Source organism: Electrona antarctica (assembly GCF_951216825.1).
Source record: "Electrona antarctica genome assembly, chromosome: 4".
Taxonomy (NCBI): domain Eukaryota; kingdom Metazoa; phylum Chordata; class Actinopteri; order Myctophiformes; family Myctophidae; genus Electrona; species Electrona antarctica.
Window position 1 is genome coordinate 25,169,984 of NC_136809.1, and position 17,890 is coordinate 25,187,873.

General features: G+C 42.0%; 1 protein-coding gene across 5 annotated transcripts in view; it reads right to left on the bottom strand.

The window, feature by feature from the left end:
* Positions 1 to 17,890, bottom strand: part of inpp4b (inositol polyphosphate-4-phosphatase type II B) — a gene marked incomplete at its 3' end in the record, with an annotated part of 210,789 nt that overhangs the window by 33,921 nt on the left and 158,978 nt on the right. For all 5 annotated transcript variants that reach the window (XM_079499419.1, XM_079499418.1, XM_079499420.1 and 2 more), the window contains one exon: positions 3,245 to 3,428. In XM_079499419.1, the coding sequence (XP_079355545.1) occupies positions 3,245 to 3,428 (184 nt within the window). The remainder of the gene's footprint in view (positions 1 to 3,244; positions 3,429 to 17,890) is intronic.

The following is a 17,890-nucleotide window of genomic DNA, read 5'->3' on the forward strand; positions in this document are numbered from 1 at the left end:
CGGTCCCAACAAGATCAATCCCTCCCTTTTACTGTTTTGTTAAGTCAAAATGAGAAGAACTGAAGCGATCAGAGTTTTAAAATTAAAATGTCACGTTTCTCCTTTGGATGCCCGTAATGATTTCTCCCTCTTCCATTGTCCTACAGCCTGCCTCCCCGCACACACAAAAGGTACCTTTTTCTCACCTTCAGTGCTCCAACTATTCACATGAAATGATATCTGGAATGGATTGTGGCCGAACAAAGCACCTTTTGTGTGAAATAATTGATTACCATTTTCTTCTAAAACAGCAGTTCTCAAACTATGGGTTGCGGTCCAAAGTGGGGTCATGGGAAGACGCCGTTGGAGTTGCACGAGGGAGAGCGAGTGCATTTTCCGACCGGCACTGCTGCGTAACGGAGCTGTCATAATCCACCCACCTTCCCAGCCACGTCTCATTGCCACTGCCGGAGAATGCACATGCTCCTTCTGAGTTGCACATTGGCAAAAACAGAAAAGAGGCAAAAAAGTAATCAAGAAGCGTAAAAGACTGGGGTCGTCGTAACCAGCGTGAAGAGGACGTCAAAGACGGCCACTTGACTTGACGCACGCGTGCGCGCGCGTGTGCGCACACGCACACGCACACACACACACACACACACACACACACACACACACACACACACACACACACACACACACACACACGCAGCAATGCAAAGGCACAAATAACTGAATTAGCTGTTCATAAACGATATACCGTATAATTAAGTTCAATATGAACGTGCAGGTGGCTTAAAAGAGCTTTTGTAATTCTGAGAGGAAGAGGGTACAAATACATGGACAACAGATCCATTTGGTTTCATTTCAATGTTCTAATTCAAATTAAATATTGGTGTAACATTCACCATGAAACACATATTTCAATAAGCTGTACATCAAAGACTATTCAATCTAAGCTAGTGATAGCTTTTCATATGAAATTTAAATATGAAATAAAATTAACCTATAGCTACAAAGTGGTGATATTGGGGGTTTAAGGCAACACTGTTAGAAGTTGAAAGCTGCAAGGTGTCTAAAGTTTCAGACACTTGTTTTAAAGATAACCAACAGGTTTCATGTTGATCGGACAGATCAATGCTCATTTGTTAATTTGGATTAAATGTGTGATAATTGGCCCAAAAGTTGTTGAGCCACACCCCTTTGAAGTGCATTGGTCAATACCTTCAAATCTAAATAAGATTCCATAAAATATATACTGCACACTGTAAGCTTTAATAGTGCAATAATTATCCACGGAAATTTTGAAAGCATTCGGACCAAAAATGTCAGAAGTCAGATGAGTCAGATGACCTTTAGCAGTTCTTGACGCAACTTTTTATAGTGAGTATGTCTGTAGAAATGTTTGTGTAAATCAGACTCACAGTGTAGGATTTTTTTTTTACAAGGTCAACATTTTTACCTGTATGTACAGTATAGACTCTAGAGCCCACATCAGGCAGATTGAGGTCAAATTTGTTGTGCAGGTAATGCAGAATTCCAATCATTGTTGAAAATGTAATTTTCCATTCATCATCTCACTTGCAAAATGGCAGTAAGAGAAGAAGGATAAATAAAGACAACAATAATAGGGTTTAAGCCCTTTAAGGCGGAACCTACTCTAAGTACATTGTCTGTGAGAAAGTACATGTCTTTCATGAAGTACAAGTACATCGTACACATCCACACACAAATAAACTAAGTATGATTTGATTCAAAGAGCAGAGGAGTGCGATGAGCTTGAAGTGGTGACAGAGCAAAGGTAAAGGTTGATTTAGCCTCCAACAGTGGTGAGAAAACATGATCTCACCTAATAACAGATTGCAGCCTAACAGCACCAGATGTAATTAATTAATTTCAACCGATAATAAATAAATAATAAAATGCCACGTCCTTGTAAACCCTGCTTTTCACTTTTGTTGTTTTGGCATTTTTAAGATGAGTTATGGACATTATACGTGTGTACAAGTGTGAGACCATGTCAATAGGATTCCGGACCCTTTGAAGGTGAAATATTTACGTTCCATTGAAACGTTTGGTTTTGTTGGCAGCCTCGTTAAACCAGTGTGACACACACAGAGGTCTGCAGGCAAAGCCAGATTTATACTTTGTTGTATGATGGTCTCTCTAGCTGAAAATAGCCGATCTACAAGCTCTCAGCACCGCAATGCAACGTGTCAAACGACAGAGTATAAATTAAGTGTCACTGCTGCTCATCCCATCTGGTTTGGAAACCTGAGAATAAAACACAACACAGCAGATCTGTGCAGGAGAGAAAGCTCTGAGGAACAGCCTCTTGAGAAACCTTGAGGTGCACAAACCCTAAGGGTGAGAAACTATAACCATTTCAACAGAATAGCAAAGGTGGCAAATGTCACTGACATTCAGTAGTCCCTTCAGATTGACATCATAATGTTAGTGAAGTCATACATCAAACCTAGACCACTAGAACGCCCTTAAGGCCACTCATTAACTTTTTTTTTGCGAAGACACACATTTTTAATTTGACTTACCAAGTCAACTATGTCTAAACTATGATACATTGTCTGGCCACACAACATCATGGGAGTGAGACTCTTTGCACATACTGTACCGTAAATGAATGAAGGTCAGTATCTCACACTAGGTGCTAGTCAACTATAACTACAGGCAATAGGCTTATAGAACTATGGGCTGCTTACATTAACTTGATGCCAGAGCTCAGAATTCAAAAATGGACCTATTGTGGTTGAAGTATCACACAACATCACATAGAGAAAAGCCTCATAGATACCGCTGCGTTCTGCATGCTTTCCGCAAACACTGGCTTGTTGGCTATATACTTGGCTCCATCTCTGAAGTTTTTTGGCGAAACATTTCGTTTTGTTGTTTTCCCTCCCTACCAGGTGTGCCGTACTCTGAAAACTAGGCGTTTCTCTACTTGAGTATTTGTATATTGTCATGTATAATGTTTTTGTTACCTGCCTTGGTACTACGAATGCAAATTAGCGTTCTTGGCTCTTGCTAATTCTGGCATGTTTACATCTTCTATTTTCTAATATTCTGTCCCCCTCAAATTAACAAATAAGTGTTTTCATGTCATTGGGTTATTATTATTATTGTTATTATTGTTATATTGTGTAACATTAGAGAAACACGTGTAGCTTAATGCGATACAGATACAAGCAAGCAGAAACCATTAGGTTTAGGAGTGAAAGGTGGTGGTTCAGAGGTGGTCAATTCTCACCTTTTCGGCTAGATGTTTTAGTGCGTCCCTCAGGCCAGGGGCCGAGCGCTCCTGGGCCGTTTGCAGCAGCTCGTCGGCCAGGCTGGAGATGAGAGGCTGAAGCTGGCTTATCGTGCTCAGTACTTCCTGGGCTTTGGCTGTGTGCTCTGGGGAGTAGTAGATACACTGGTACGCTGTGCTGAAGCTTTAGAGAGAGAGAGAGAGGGGGGGGGGTAAATATAGATGCTTTGTTAATATTGTTCTTGACTTTCATTCCAAATAATGCGATAATACAGTAAAACTTGAACTTGAGATGGTTTGTTTGGGGTTGGTGGTGACTGGTGAAGTGATGAGAACATAAGAGAGGAAGGGGGAGGGAGAAAGTCTTCGGTTATTCAGGAGCATTGCTTTTATATACAAAAAGCTCCACTTTGTTGCTCACAGCTCACAGGCCTATCCTATGGATGGACTCAATGACATTTTCAAAGATTCCATGGGATTTATCAAAAGTCCATCTAAATATAACTATAATAAATGAATACATAAAAACTTAAAGGTATATTCAGTGATTTCACTTAATTCAAATATCACTTATTTTTTCTTATTTTTTGGATAATCCTCCCTACTATAAAGGGTGCTGACCATATAAGGAGTTCCTCCCTGTCCCCAGTGAGCCCCTGGGGTCAAAAGACCCTAGTTTCGGTTTGGGCTTTGGGTGGCAAAGCCTTCATCCAATCAGGATGAGAGGGGCCTTCCTCCAATCATGATCGAGTGGGGGCGGGCATTGGTGCACGTGCTGTTGGTCTGTTGTACTTCCCCCACTGTAGAGCGTGTGCATGTGCACAACTTGTTACCAGGTGGACCGGTTTTTTTCTCCAAATCACCCAAATCACTGAATGCTCCTTTAATTGGTTTCCTCTGAACAAAACAACCTCATGTTCAAGGACAGTATTATCCTGCCCCCCCACTCAGATACAGCCTGAAATCAAAGCTAAAAAAATTGCATAAGGTTGAAGGTTGGGTCGATGATAATATAGCCAGAAGCTCAAGCCCACACAGTTATTTAGATCCAATCAATGTCTGCTGACAGAGTATCCACTGCCTCAAGAGTTATGAAACATGCAGCCATTGTGGGAAAAATTCATTATGGCAGTTAATTTCTATTCCGGGCACGTGTAATGTGACATGATTGTGAATTGTAGTGCGAAACGAGGGTTCTGTTGTCACACCATTATTTTGTCCAATTTACAAACGTAAATTTGTACTGGTCCATTGATTGAGCTGGGTGGGGTGTTGGGTAATCACAAACAGGCCTCTCTTGGATCCTTTAACCATATTACCTGGTAACACAATATGGCATATTCATTCTCTGAAGGCATTAGTGAGCCCTGCTGCCAAAATCAGTTGGATGTTACTGGAGCCATGTTTGGAGTTATTTACATTACAGGAGGCTTGGGATTCTTTCCTTTCTACTGGTGTCTACTGTCAGTGTCTACACTGTACAATTCAGAATGTTAATTATCTTACAGTGTGCAAATGGAACCAAATGGACTGATAAGGGTGTAACTGTACTTGATACGCTCTTTTTTCATGCTACACCAGTATTAATTTTGTCGACTAAAACTATGACAAAACATGTTTGTCGACTTCCTTATTTCACTGATGAAAACGAAATAAAAAAATGAAATAAAAACAAGCCTGTGATGACTAAAACTAAAAATATGTTGACAATTTCGTAAAACAAATAAAATGGAGACAAAAATGTTAGTGCTAGTGGAGAAGAGATCCAGTAGAACTAAGACAAGTCATGTCATGCTTGGTTGCCGATTTACACACTCAGTGACAAGGTGCTGCCACATGGTCAAAAGAGCTGCGCACGTTCTCGGCTGCGCGCAGCTTAAAGCTTGAGTTTTTAGACAGCTGGTGGATGGAAATTAAGCTCCACCTCCGCCGAATACTTGCGCGACGGCCAGATTCCCGGAAACGCTCTCCTCCGCTCAAGTCTTCCGCGGAGGTGGAGCTTCTTTTCCATCCACCAGCTGTCTAAAAACTCAAGCTTTAAGCTGCGCGCAGCTTAAGAAGTGCGCAGCTTAAGAAAGTTTTGCGCTATGGTGTGGAGACGGTGACAACGCATCGCAGCTTGTAGATTGGCTATTTTCGGCACACAGCTAAACAGAATTTAGGCATTACGGCGTGTTTTGGCATGAACAAGGCCTGCCAAAACACATTTTTGTCGACTAAATCAACTAATCTGTGTGACAATAAACATCTTGAATCTTGATTGAATAAAATATGACTAAAACTTAATGGAATTTTATTCAAAAGACTACGACTTAATCTAAATAAACATTTGCTGTCATAATGAACATTACGCTTATATACACCAAATGTCTTCGGCAATTGCTTGATTGATTGATTTCAATACTTTATTAACAAGTTGCAAACAGTAGACCTACAGACATTACGCAAGCAAAGCTAAAAGGATAACGCTGAGGGCTCACATCGTTGCCCAACGTTCCCCCCAGAACGAGGATGCTGGGGTTAATAACGTTGTGTGTGTGCATATATAACACCCAGGATTTGAACCCTGGTCTCCCGCATGGAAAGCTAACATCTTAACCACTAGCCTAAAGGGGATTCCCCTCTGGGTGTTTAGTCACTGAGCCACTACTGCTACACATACAGTATACAGTACATGTGATTGAGAGTGTGTGTCAAGTGTGTGTGTGTGTGTGTGTGTGTGTGTGTGTGCGCATGCGCGGGTGTGTGTGCCTTTGTGTGCATGCGTGCGCGCATCTACAGCATGTGTTTGCAAATTGGGTGTGTGTATGACATGTCCGTGTTCACATTACATTTCATTGTGGTGTTGCAGCAGCATCTTTACATGTTTCCCCAGTGGCTGAATGCTGGCAAACTGCACCGCCTGTCCAATCACTGTCAGACCACATATTCACCTCGTGCATAATTAATACCCCAGCATAATTTCTGGGCAGCTATTTAAACTCCGATGCACGCACGCACGCACCCACATGCACGAGCATGTACGCGTACAGTACACGCACACACGTTTGTATTACTATAGTTGTGAGGACATCAACATTTTAGGACGCCATTGAAAATAGTTCTCACTCTGGCTGCACACACACACACACACACACACACACACACACACACACACACACACACACACACACACACACACACACACACACACACAAGTCTGTCAATTAGTTCCTAGTTTCGGGGGAAATCCCTCACAATCAAACTGTCTTTTCAGGTAAAAGTCTCTTTCAACAACTCTTCTTCGACTGACTTTCCATGGCATCAGGGAAAGATTGAAGTTGAAGGGAACAGTGGGCAAATCAGCAGTCATCTGCAACCCTCCCAGCAAGACTGGGGTCAGAGCACCCTGAGGTGTAGGCCTATTGACCAAAGAATAATAGAGAGAGAGAGAGAGAGAGAGAGAGAGAGAGAGAGAGAGAGAGAGAGAGAGAGAGAGAGAGAGAGAGAGAGAGAGAGAGAGAGATCAGATTTGAAGGAAAGAGAATAATAAAGAGGGTGAGATACAGAGCGACCGCCGACTTGCGAGGGCATTAAGGTACTCCCATTACTTGTGGTAATGTTCTTCCATTTTACTTGTGTGTGATGAAGAAAGATGCATCCTAAGACAAATCCCCCTTTGAGACAAAAAAACATCCCTACCTGATGTATCAATAAAAAACTGGAGCAAATGAGCTGCACAGGGGCAGATTGGAAGGAAGCTAGCCACTGCGCTGCTACTTCCACAGGCTAGCTTTATTAAAATCCTGGCCTTATCACAGCTAATGAGCCCCTTGGAGAACGGCCACTCACTGCATCTGAACCAAACAAAGGCCTCAATAAAAATGGACACACAGAGAGAGAGAGAGAGAGAGAGAGAGAGAGAGAGAGAGATAGAGCGAGAGGGAGAGAGAGAGAGAGAGAGCGAGAGGGAGAGAGGGAGAGAGAGAGAGAGAGAAACCCAATCCAGCCATACAGAACTGTTAACCCCATGACCGACCTCCCAAAAGCCACCAGTCTAGCCTTTCATACTGACATGGCTGTGCTGTGTCGCTCCTACCTGCAGATGTCAATTAAAATGTTCAATTCAAAGGGCTTTATTGACATAAGAAAACGTACGTTTACATTGCCAATGCAAAAAGTGGAACAATACAATCAAAATAAAATGTATGTATTTTTATGTACCCAGGTCTATCATATGTGTAGTAATTCTGCTTTGTCACAAGATGGGGCACTTTTCCTAACATTCCGTGTGGTCTCATTAGTATGCCCGAAATAAAATTTACGCAATGTTACGAGAAGTGTCAGTCAATCCACGCTATGAGTCTGGCCAAGGCTATAGGTCTCCACTAGTGATGGACAGTAACTAAGTACATTTACTGAAGTACTGTACTTATAAGTACAATTTTGAGGTATTTGTACTTTACTGGAGTATTTCCAATTTCCAATACTTTTACTTCTACTCCACTACATCTCAGAGCCAAAATGTGTAGTTTTACTCCACTACAATTATTTGAAAACTTTAGTTAGGCTACTAGTTAATTTTGATTAGAATACATTAATCACTTCAACCCTATATACATTTTGGCTATTTGAAAATAGCAGATCTACAAGCTCACAATGTGTCACATCGCGACACATTGGTTGGCTATTTTCATTTGAATTTGGGACTTGTAACAGAGTACATCTACATTGCAGTATATACTTTTACTTAAGTAAACATGTGAGTACTTTTTCCACCTCTGGTCTCCACCAGGTCAGGATGTTTGTTGTGGGCGTGCATGGTTTGGTATTGACTATTGAGTACTAATACTTTGGATAACATCTGAAGGACTAATATATATGTTTTTCCTTGGTCCCGTCGCTAGTCGCGCTTTGATTTAATGGATTAAATAACCCCAGGCAATCGGAGTGTTAACAAAAACCTTTTGTTTAAACCAAAAAATATCACTTACTCTACCTTTAATTGAACTTTTAAAGTGCAAAAATGTGTTAAAGACTTTACTGTGAAGGAGGATAAGAAAATCCAATAGGAGTGCGCTGAGAAAGTGAGTTGGGGATGGTGCGGCAGAAGACACGGAGAAGAAAGCTGAGATTCAATAACGGCCTTGTTGACACATAAGTACAAATCCAATCCCATTAGTGAGCCCATGCAGGCACTAATGAATGCAGGGACCTACCACCTGATGCTGGAGGAATTGATCACCTCTAAGGCTTGGCTAAATCAAGGGAACTTGAATTGCCTCATCAGCAGTACTGTCAAGCAGTACTGTCCAAGCACTCACGTGTAAGTCAAGATGGCAAACCAAGTAAAGGTATCGACCAGCGGTTCTCAATCTTTTCTAGATCAGGGCCCACCTGAAAATCATGAAAGTGTTCACGGCCCACCCGTCTGACCACTTAACGAGGCAGCGTATCGCCCGATCTGCAGCCCATCTGACCACTTAAGTGGTCAAATGAATGAGCAGCGTGCATTTTCAGAGAATGTTTATTTAGTTTTTTGAAATGTACTGTAATTCTGCAAACTGTTAATAAATACTTCAATCAACCAATCAATCAATCAATCATCAATAATTGTCTCCACCAGGCCGAAGGCATGGGGAGAGAGTATGTTTTGCACTCACACTCCCTGGATGCCAACGATGAACCTCTGCCCCAAAATGTCCAGAACGGCCTGTTATAGCACCACCAGGAGGCCGCTTTGTGCAAAACAAGTTTTTGGACAGTACACCTACAGATTTGGTCCAAACATCACGCAAATTGGAACACAGTCTCTCTAGAGCCATTCAACGAAAGGGGTGTTTCAGATTTCTCAGACTCCATCCTGATTGGCTAAGATTGGCTTCCAAAGTTCGCAGGAGTGCTCAGTTTCAAACAAAATGCTGCAAATCATGAACACATCGTGTGATATCCGTGAAATTGTGCACGCACATTCCCACTAGGCCGAGGAAGAAATGCCACATGAACATTTTCAACTCAGCCTCATGGTGGTGCTATAACTGGCCAAAAAGTGTTTTTACCTCTAACTGCACGGATCTGTGGATAACTTTGTATACCAACTCCCTAGAAGCCAAGGAAAAACCTTTGCCTGGAATTTTTCACATCTGCTCTTTATAGCGCCACCAGGAGGCCGACATATGTTAAACACATTTTCTAATATTACTCCTTCAGATTGTATCCAAATTTCACGCAAATCGGTACACATGCTCTCCATAGTCATGTGATCAAGACGGGTTTGTTTGATTTCTCATAATCCACCCTCATTGGCTACTGTAACCCAGGTTTCAAATAGTCAATTATATGAATATAAAAGTCAACTAGACCAATGCAAGTCATACTGCATTAAATAAATATGGTGAATTCATTGCATCTACTATTTCTTAAAAACAACAATAAATAGTTGGTTCATTCATGATAATACATGTTCTTTAAAAGGTTAAAATCTTTGAAACCTGGGTTACACTACAATTGGCTTCTAAACTTTTCAGGAGTAGCCCGTCTTGTACCCGTTTTGTACAAATCACAAATCACAAGCCACAACTACTAAACGCAGCGTCCGATTGTGGTGAAACTGTGCATGCATATTCCCACTAGGCTATGGAAGAAATGCCACTTGACAGTTTTCAAATCAGCCTCATGGTGGCGCTACAACAGGCCAAGCCGCGTCACACACACACACACACACACACACACACACACACACACACACACACACACACACACACACACACACACACACACACACACACACACACACACACACACACACACACACGTTTATATTGCTCCTAAACATTTTGCCAAGCATCACACACACACTCCTATCCTCCTGGTGGAGACCTGTGCCCAGAAGGGCACTTTTTCTAGTTGATTATGTTCTGGCTTGGATCAATGGAACCAATGTAGTATACTTGAAGTGCTTATTTATTGGTATGTATCAATCATAGGTATGAATATACCTGTAGACCCCAGTCTACAGGTTTAGAACCATTGATATAGACAGTATAAACCCATAACATGAATGTACTCCAATTCATTCTCTGAATACTTTGTCTTTCAGATAACTCGTCACTTCAGTAATGCTTGCTTTATAGAAATGGAAGGTTACAAAGACATACTGTAAGAGTTTTGCAACTCAATTAAGAACTCAAATCTGTAATCAAGGTGGTTGTCAGTTTATGCTTGCATCACTTTTCAACAAGATTTATCAGACTAATTTGTATATCCTGTTACATAATAAGGGGTATTTTACGGGAAGTTAAAGTATGTCATGTCACATGTGCTACGTTTCTCCTAAGCATATTAAGGCAAATTCATGACAATCGTAGTTAATAAAAACTCAATTAACTATTCAAGTCTTAATTAATTTCCCTCAAGATGGTTGTCAGTTTAGGTTTGCATCACACTCAAGCAAGATACAGTATGTCTGGCTGATTTATATATCACTTTACTTAATAAGGTGTAATTTATGGGCGGTCTAAGTATGTCATACTGAATCTCGTATACTGAGGACTGTATGGAAATCTCCTTTGGATAAAATAATCCATTAAATAGCATTCACAGTATTATGCAAGACAATTTGATTAGGAAACAGTATTTTAGACTACAGCATCTGAATCAAGGTTTGGGTACTTCTGTAGTCTATGGAGTTCAGACGTGTAAATCAATCACTACTCATGAAGACCATGAAAGTTGAATCATAGCACGCAAATACAAGTTCCATACTGTACTTTTAATTTAAGTAGTACAGTATTTATTATGCTAATCACATTTGTCCAAAGAAGTACCTTCACCACACTAGTCATGGCCATGCAGTTCGTCAATGTGGGAGTGATGCTAAATTACAAACTGTGTGCGCCTTCTCGTCTCATGGCGATTATAAAGACACCTGGAAGTCACTGTAGGCTATCTGTGTTGGGGGCAGCAACAAAATGATCAACAATAGCCTACGGGGAACCAGCGTACAGAACTTGTTCTAGAAGGCACACCTTGCTGTGTGTAACAGCTTTCCTCCAGTTTGACAATTATATGCGGACATATTGTGATGGGAATGTATTGGGTTCATTATTCTTGCAGTTATTCCAGGGAGAGAATTGCTTTAATTTGTGTTAATCCTTGCAATCGCAAATTCCTAGAGGGACTCGTATTCACATAATTCACACAAAAATGAATGAAGGGCATCTGTCTGGGTTGAAACATTATGATTTTGTAGCTGAAATCAGACCATGACCTGAAGTGAACCGATTTAACCTAAGAAGTTACCACAAATCCCTCAAAGTAAATCAATGGGAGCACAATGTGTATTGGCATGTTTATGTAGGATTTTAATAGAACAAAAAGACCGTCTGATGAAGAGCAGAGAGGCTTGAAATGTCATGTCTTCTATGGTGTATAGCTGGGAGGGAATTCATGAAAATCAAGTTTTAGATTTTTGGCATGGTGTTAGGTATGGGTATAGACCTATAAGGTTTTCAAAAACCATCACAAACGAGTTGGGCTCGCCCCCTAGTGGTCTGTTTGCAATGAATCCAATATTAGATAAGTCAGATTGAAACCCCAAATAATTGATAGAATTAAATTATCAATGGATTATGTTACTATTGGGTATGCTAAATAACAACAATACCATTTAGGAAAATCTAAATTCTGGAAAGGCATAACTTTCAAGATGGCGTCCACGATGGCTGCCGGGAGCCATCGTGCCCAGTTTATAGGCATGTTAACATGCCTATAAACTGGGATTTAATATGTAAAAAATCATGACAATTACGTTTTTGATTTTTGCGAGCCAAACTCGTTTGAAAATCTTATACCCATCCCAGCTAACAGCTTCTGTTCTTCCCAGCTAAGTCCTGCCCTATGCGGGAGCTAACTATCTCTGTAGACAACGCCCTGGTGAAATCTGTCCCGACAGCCAGGAACCTTGGTGTTGTCCTGGACAGTCAGCTCTCGTTCAAAACACACATCACAGCTGTCACTCGATCCTGTAGGTTTACACTCTATAACATACGACGAATTAGACCGTTCACCCAGGAGTCAGCCCAGCTCCTAATCCAGACAACAGTCTTGTCAAAACTTGACTATTGTAACTCCCTCCTTACTGGCCTACCGGCATGTGCACTTAAGCCCCTCCAACTGATCCAAAATGCCGCAGCTCGCTTGGTCTTCAACCAGCCAAAATTCTCACACGTCTCCCCCCTTCTCCACTCCCTCCATTGGCTCCCGGTCGCTGCCCGCACAGAATACAAAACTCTGATGCTGGCATTCAAAGCAACCAAAGGCATGGCTCCCCCATATCTTACAAGTATGATCGTACCCTACAAACCCTCCCGCGCACTCAGATCAGCCAACGCAGGGAAGCTGGAAGTACCTTCACTAAAAACGCTGGGACAACGCTCCACACGTCCCAAACTCTTCTCCCTTCTGGCTCCAAAACTATGGAATGCACTTCCCATCACAATCAGAACTGCAGCCTCACTCCCAATCTTCCGCCGTAGTCTGAAAACCCACCTCTTCAGACTCCACCATGGCCCGTAGCACTAGCCCTTAGATAGCACTTTATGTAGACTTAGTATTTTTAAATATAGCACTTTATGTAGACTTAGGTAGTATTTTAAACAGACTTATAGCATGTTACGTAGACAGCACTAGAATTGCATTTTATGTAGTCATAGCACTTTATAGTACACATGTATAATATATAATATAGTATAGTATGTATAGTTTACATATAGATACTCCACTGTTACGTTCTTAGCTTACGCATGTTTCATGATAACTACTTTTTATATATGTGATGTATGCCATGCTTTTTGTTATTGCTTAATGTAAATCGCTCTGGATTAAGAGCGTCTGCTAAATGCCTAAATTGTAAATTGTAAATTGACAACACCATGCGTATTGTATTATTTGAGGTATGAAAACACACCTTTTCATGATTTTGACCAGTGTAGCATTTTTCAGTAAATACATGCTCTAAATTACAAATATTTGTTTCCAGTGTAATTCGGGAGACATTTTGTCAGTAATAGTTTATACTACAATTCAACAAAAATATTCACACACACTATACATATTAGTAAACTAAACTACTAGGTATGTCTCATTGTGAAACCAAGAAGAGCATGAAGCATTATGGCACATTAGTGAAACCATTTGTCTTTGGTGCAAGGTAAGAAATAAATTAACCTCATTAATATACTAGCAATACCATGCAAGTGCAATTTCACTTCAGTATGATGCATTGAGATCCATTATTTGATTAGCCTCGGTATTTTTGTTCGCATTCGGCTCAAAAAATGAAAGCCTGGGGAAACGAGACACATTTCCTGGTCAGGAGTGGGAGTGAACTACAGTGCAGAGGGGCGTCGCTCCAAATTTGGTGACGTCAGTGTTGTCTGCTGTTTTCTACCAGGGAGGGGAGGGGCGGATGTGGGTGGAGGTGGGCGGAGGCGGGCGCTCAGATCGGTGAACCAATATGATCCAGTGCATTGTCCCGGCAGCACCGCCCCTCTATACCAGAAATCACGGTTGCTGGGCCAGGCTATTATTTGATCAAATTGACACCTACTGTAGTCTTACAAAATTATTGCTGACATGAAAGTAAACCTTACAAAATACTATTAAAGTAACAAAGAACAAAATACCCAACTTCCATTATTCCTTTTTATTCTTCTTTTTTGTACAGAATTGAACAATTAACAAGAATTCTGTTATTACCAGTGGTAGATACTGCTGCTTTTCATTCTAGCCATTATCTAACCAGGGACTAATTTAGACCTAGGACACCAGGTGAATGCAATTAACTATCCCATAGAAAAGCACCATTAATCTAGGTCCCGAGGAACAGTGTTGGAGCCATGTAACCACCAAATCCCTTTGCCTTCGGTTTAAGGAAATACCCATGCTAGAAAAAAAGGTTTATCTGGGGGGAGTTTCTAGCAAATATTTGGACATCCATCCTTACCACCTCAGTTGATAATGACTTAACCCACTTGCTAATTCTTAAAGTAGGCCACAGATTTCCCTGTATCCCTCTCGTGTGCACACAGTTTATTAATCTGCACATGAGCCTGTCTCGTATTTCGCTAGGGCACATTTCACACAAGCAAACAGAGACAAGGGGTCTAGGAAAAAACACTCTCCCCTCAGACGTGACTTCTCCAGTGATGATTCAAGGGCAGCAATCTATCTTGAGTCGTGAGTGAGTGTACAAGTCCAGTCATTAGCAGACATTACTAAAACTAGCAACAACAGCGACGATTAGCAAAAACTTCCTCCTTCCCTCGTATCTTTTTTTCCCCTCTTCATAATCCTAAATGATCAATAGGAATTGGTTTTGACAGTAATGAGAGAGGGAGAGAGGAGAAGTGAGCTCGGTGGGGCCTGGTGGTCTAATTAAGCCAGCGTCTCCGCCGTTCGGCTAATTAATAGCGGAGAGGGGAAATTAATGTAGTGCTCCTGGCCTGCTGCTGACAAGCTGCGGGGGCAAAATGCGGCGACGTCAGCAGTATGGCCCCCGTGGCACCCCAGGTGACTTCCAACGCCTCCTTCGTCATTTAGACAGCTGCGGTGGACTGCTACAGACATTACGACCAATGTTGCCAGATTTTGCGAGAGAAATAAGCAACCATGTCTATGAAAACAAGCCCAAAAGAAGTGACTACTGGTATATCAGTTTAACCAGTTTAAACCTTTGTAGATCTGCTATTTTCAAAACATCTCGAAACAAATGAGATGTTTGGCTTTTTTTTAAAAACATTGTATGGGGAGTTCCTGGCCCGAGACAGTTTCAGATGGCGGTTTCCGGACAAATACATATTCATTTGGGAGGTTCTTGACCTGAACATGTCTCACAACCACTGGTTTAAACAACATTAGAAAGTCGCTTATAATAAGCAGACATGGCAACACTGGCTACAACCGCAGTAGACAATGAAACCAAAAAGGGTGCCACAGGAAGGTCTGTGTTCTGAAACGCCATGTGTTTACCGTTTGGCGAGATTATACAACAGGGAAATTGTTATGCTGAACATTTAACCACAAACTGGGTCCGTGTCCTTCCTTAGCTATATACATACGCTGCATAGGCTATATGATGCTACTTTGATTATTAGTGATCTTTTTTTAAGTTGCTGTCTGTCAAGATTAATATTTGTTATGCTTCCTTTATCTCAATATCCCCTCCCTTCTGCCATCCTCTTACCCGATCTCTCTCTCTCTCTCCCACGCACGCACGCACGCACGCACGTTGCTGGGCATGTTGCATGGGCAATGCAGCCAGGTATTGAAATCCTGTGCCCTATGAGAGACTACTGTAACCTCAACCAAAAAATAAGAAGGGAGATGTGTGTCATAGTCTGGCAACCGGACGAAGACTAGATGTGTCACTCTTCTACACAGCTTGACGCAAAAGACTATAGCTAACTTCAAACCTCCCAAGAGCTGGGCAATGCGCTCCTGTTCACACAGCCATTTTGTTTTCCAGCACACCAAGTGGACACATATGCTGATACGTATGTACACTGACAGCTGCCACTCATAACCACTCAGGCACACCCAGTTTTTGCTTCTAGCTTCGTGCTTAGCTTCATGTTTTTTTGTGTGTCACTCCAATGTGAACAAAGCATTACTGCAGTGCGGTCTGACCGATCTGCTCTAGGGGACATCTGTTTCAGATGAACCCTCCAACACAAACTTGACCCTGTGTATAATGGACAATGACCTCACAGTTTAACCTGAACAGCGAGGGTTCTACACTTATAGAAGGCCCAATGCTGATGTGTTCTCTACTGCAGTAATTCTCAACCTGTGGGCCATGGCTCACTGGTGTGAGGAAAATATTAATGATAATGTAATATTACAGTTTTTCACAATTGTTAACACACAAAAATTGAAAACTTGGCACAATTTGCACACTTCATGTACATAATCGCTCGACACAATTTGCACTGTCTACATCACACTCCCTTATCAGCTGCATTAGACTGACTTTCCTTCTTTACACTCTGCTGTCAATTATACATTACCTTGTTGTCCAAACACTACACACAATGTTCAGTTGTTGCACACACTTCTCACATAAAATCTCAAATCATCAACCTACAACACACAAATAGTCAAATCTCTAAACATTCAGATCTGGTGAGCAATTTGCAATCAGGACTGCAGCATAAAAGGGACTTGAGAGCCTCTGTTTTGTTTGGTGAACAAGAGAACCTTGAAGAGATCGACAACCAGAGAAGGAGAGGGGTAAGAATGAGAGGAGGACGAGGAGGAGGTAGAGGAGTAGGTGGACAGAGAGAAGGAGGAGGAAGAGGAGGACAAGGAGGAGGAGGAGGCAGAGGAGGAAGAGGAAGAGGAGAAAGAAGCAACTGTGGTTGACCATGTGCTAAATCATGGTTTGACCATGAGCCAGAGGTTTGCTCACATTGCTCCAGGCCATGGAGGAGTCTTGTGGCGACGTGAGTGTTGAGCAGGCTGGTTTACAGTAAAAACTACAGTTTTTCACGATTGTTAACACACGTTTTTCCTCCTCTACCTCCTCCTCGTCCTCCTCTCACTCTACCCCTCTCCTTCTCTGGTTGTCGATCTCTTCAAGGTTCTCCACTGTTCACCAAACATATGCTGCAGTCCTGATTGCAAATTGCTCACCAGATCTGAATGTTTAGAGATTTTACTATCTGTGTGTTGTAGGTTGATGCTTTGAGATTTTATGTGAGAAGTGTGTGCAACAACTGAACATTGTGTGTAGTGTTTGGACAACAAGGTAATGTGTAATTGACATCAGAGTGTAAAGAAGGAAAGTCACAGTGTCATTTGAAAATATGGCTGTGTGTACCAAATGAAAGCACAAGTTCCATTTTGGGAACAGTTAAGATATTTGATGGCAAAGATATTTGAAGAGCAAAGAGAGGTGTGTGTGACTGTGTGCGTCTGTGTGCAAGTGTGCCTGCAAGCGTGTCTGCGACTGTGTGCAATGTGTGTGTGTGTTCGTGTGCGTGCGTGCGCACGTGTGTGTGTGTGTGTGTGTGTGTGCGTACTCATGCAGGGTTTACCTGAGGACTACTGCATGTGCCTATTGATTAAAGCCTAGCCGACAAGATGCATAGAAGACAGCCCACATTGTAGCGTACAGTAGTTGTTGCCAAGTTTGCCACATCGCAGCTTTTTAATGGATCCACAAAGAGCTCCCCTCCCTCTCCTTTGGTGTCTGGGGAACAAAGACGGATGGCTCTTTTATTGGCCTCCTGGTAACACCTCTACCTCTGTGCTCAGGGTGTTTTTCCCTCCTTTCCCATAGCTGTCTCCACCTCCCCTTTGATGAATTAATATCACGTTGAATAGGGCCAGTCTCACATCTTGCCGATTGTTCCCGTTTTAATCAAACTTGATTACAAAAGGCCTGTTCTGAAAAGAGGTGGAACCACACTGATTATGGATGTGTGTGTGTTGGGGGGGGGGGGGGGGGGGGGATGCGTGTGCAGTTACAGTATGCATATATGTATGAGTGTGTATGCGCGTGTGTGTGTTCGAGCGCTGCTTTTGTTGCACAGAATGACTTCGACTCGATCCGGCTCGCAGCGCAACTTTCATATCTTCACATGCAGAAGACAAAACACACGCGCG